The sequence below is a fragment of the Octopus bimaculoides genome, chromosome 22 (assembly GCF_001194135.2).
Source record: "Octopus bimaculoides isolate UCB-OBI-ISO-001 chromosome 22, ASM119413v2, whole genome shotgun sequence".
NCBI classification, from domain to species: Eukaryota; Metazoa; Mollusca; class Cephalopoda; order Octopoda; family Octopodidae; genus Octopus; species Octopus bimaculoides.
Window position 1 is genome coordinate 37,256,301 of NC_069002.1, and position 2,511 is coordinate 37,258,811.

Below are 2,511 nucleotides of genomic sequence, written 5' to 3' on the forward strand. Positions count from 1 at the left end.
AACTGATACACTTCTAAAGGAGGCTTTATTTAATATTTATTAAACCTAAATAAATAGCTTAAAATTCTTAGTATATCATACTGCAAAATTTATACGTTTTAGAGGATGAAAATTAAATGACGAAAAGTAAAATCACAATTTTAGTTAACGAACAGATACAGGTACAAATTATATACTTGTAAATAGAGTATATTTAATCTTTAAATATACTGTATTTACACTAACGAACAAAAGTATTTTTAACACACCGTAGCCAAACTAATCAACTTTAAAAATAGTATTTATTTAATACAGCAGGGTACAGTATACTGCACGATATTGCACAGTATTCCCGGATTTCTGGAAGTCGAATAAAACAAGCGACCTAGCAAAGTCGGAGTCTAATCGGAGAGTCGATTTTTTCCGCTCGACACCGACAGCAGGCTGCTGCGCATGCGCGCGCGTCAAAGCTTATGTGTTGCGCCATTATGGTTAATATAAACCAGGCTGACGTTCTTACAAGTGTTTATTTATTTGTAAACCCGACGCGGTGATAATAAGACGGTATTTCAACATTGTTTCTAACGACAGCCTTCATTCCTCCTTCTCCTTCTCCTTTCCCCCCCATTCCCAATTGAATTTTTTTTTTGGTGATGGCTTGTTTGGCCACTTTGAAACGAGACATCAAACTTCTTGAAGCAGCCTTCCCCAAAGCTCATGAACGATTTCAAATCCGCTCTGCTTCCGTAGACGAGTTGGCCTGTCGTTTTGTTGTGAGCGAAGGCGAGTACTATGATATCCACGCCAACATAACGGTAAGCAAACAGACATCTATCTATCTACCTATCTATCCCTCTGTCTACCATATATATACAAAGACTGTTTGGCCATTTATTGATGTTTTCATTTTCTTGTCATAGAAAAACTACATCAATCTCTGTTCTTCGACTTTTCCCTTCAAAACTGAGAAATATTTTTTTTGTAAATGCATTTTTTGTTTAGATTGGTTTTCGACAATGCAGATTAGATTACGATTGGTAATATATTTATAAAAAAACAGATTCTGATTATACTTTCCCTACATCTCCAATTTATCTCTGTATAACGCTTTAAAAATGCATATTTTATAAAATAACACACACACACAGTGTGTCCATTTATTGATGTTTTCATTTTCTTGTCATAAATCTGTGCTCTCCCCACCCCGACTTTTGTTTCCTCAATATTTTCATTGAAATACGTACTTTTTGAATGAATTTTTTCGGATTTGAGGTTGTAAATTAGATTACTTTTATATTGATAGCATAATTAAAAAAAAAATTTCGGAGAGTTTCGGCTATATTCTCCCAAATTTCGAATTTGTTTTTCTTTTGCAACTCTTTAAAATGCATATTTTTTTAAAATGACGTTTTTCAGAAATCCGTTTTCGAGTGTGTAAATTACGTAATGTTGAGGTTTCAAACACATTCACACACACACACACACACACACACACACACACACACACACACACACACACACACACACACACACACACAAAAGTGTAACTTGCTCTAAAGTTATTGAAATAGATTGTAGCAAAGTCAATGGAGAATGATCTGAAAATTAAAAGAAAAAAAATTAATATTTTGTTCTCTAAATTGTATCAATACAGTCATAATATATGCTCTAGGAAATATATCTCTGCAAATTTGCATTGGAAAAAAATGCGTTTCAAACAATGAGGAAACAAAGTCGAGAAGGGTCAGAGAGAGAGAGGGGGGGGGAATGATCCGAAAGTAATAAAGAAAACATTTTTATTCTTTCTCGGAATTTCCCGACATAATCGCAATTCATATCATCATCGAAAGCGTATTTCTGGAGAATCTCTCTAAATAAAAAATAAATATAAGAAAGTTACGAGGAAACAAAGTCACGGTGGAGCATCAAACAGTAGTTATGCCTTAAAAAAAAAAGAAATAGACGATGCAAAAGGAAGTTTAAAGGGGGAAAAAATTAATCTTTATTCATTATCCTTTGTGTGAGTTGAGTAAATTAACTTGTATTTGTATTAATAGTTTTGAAAGAATTTTTTTGTTTGTTTCAAAATCTATCTTTTGTGTGAAATGCATGGGGATATATCGGTGTTAAGTTGTTGGTTCGATATTAAAACGATTCGTAGGAATTGTGAGATATTTAATCATTAAGAGATAACGTTACGAAAGTTGTTTTCTGGGTCGTAGTCATCAATGAATTATGTGCGAAATATGGACGTTATGTATATGTATGTATGTGTGTGTATATATATATATATATGTATATATGTATAATGTCCATGACAGAACGATGATAATGCAGAATGAGTATTAATTAAGGATATTTCTTCGAGGGTTTCAATATCGGTGGGTTTCTTTTCCAAGGTATTTACCGTTTGTTAATCTTTCTTCTGCCTATCGTATAGTATTAAACACACACACATATATAACATTATAGTATATATAGCATATATATATATATATATATATATATATATAAAGCATTATATGTGTGTGT

General features: G+C 32.4%; 1 protein-coding gene across 1 annotated transcript in view; it reads left to right on the plus strand.

Moving 5' to 3' along the window:
* Positions 1-407: 407 nt before the first annotated feature.
* Positions 408-2,511, plus strand: part of LOC106879136 (ubiquitin-conjugating enzyme E2 Q1) — a 22,335-nt gene continuing 20,231 nt past the window's right edge. The window contains exon 1 of the mRNA XM_052975741.1: positions 408-794. Within this exon, the coding sequence (XP_052831701.1) occupies positions 633-794 (162 nt within the window). The 5' untranslated portion in view covers positions 408-632. The remainder of the gene's footprint in view (positions 795-2,511) is intronic.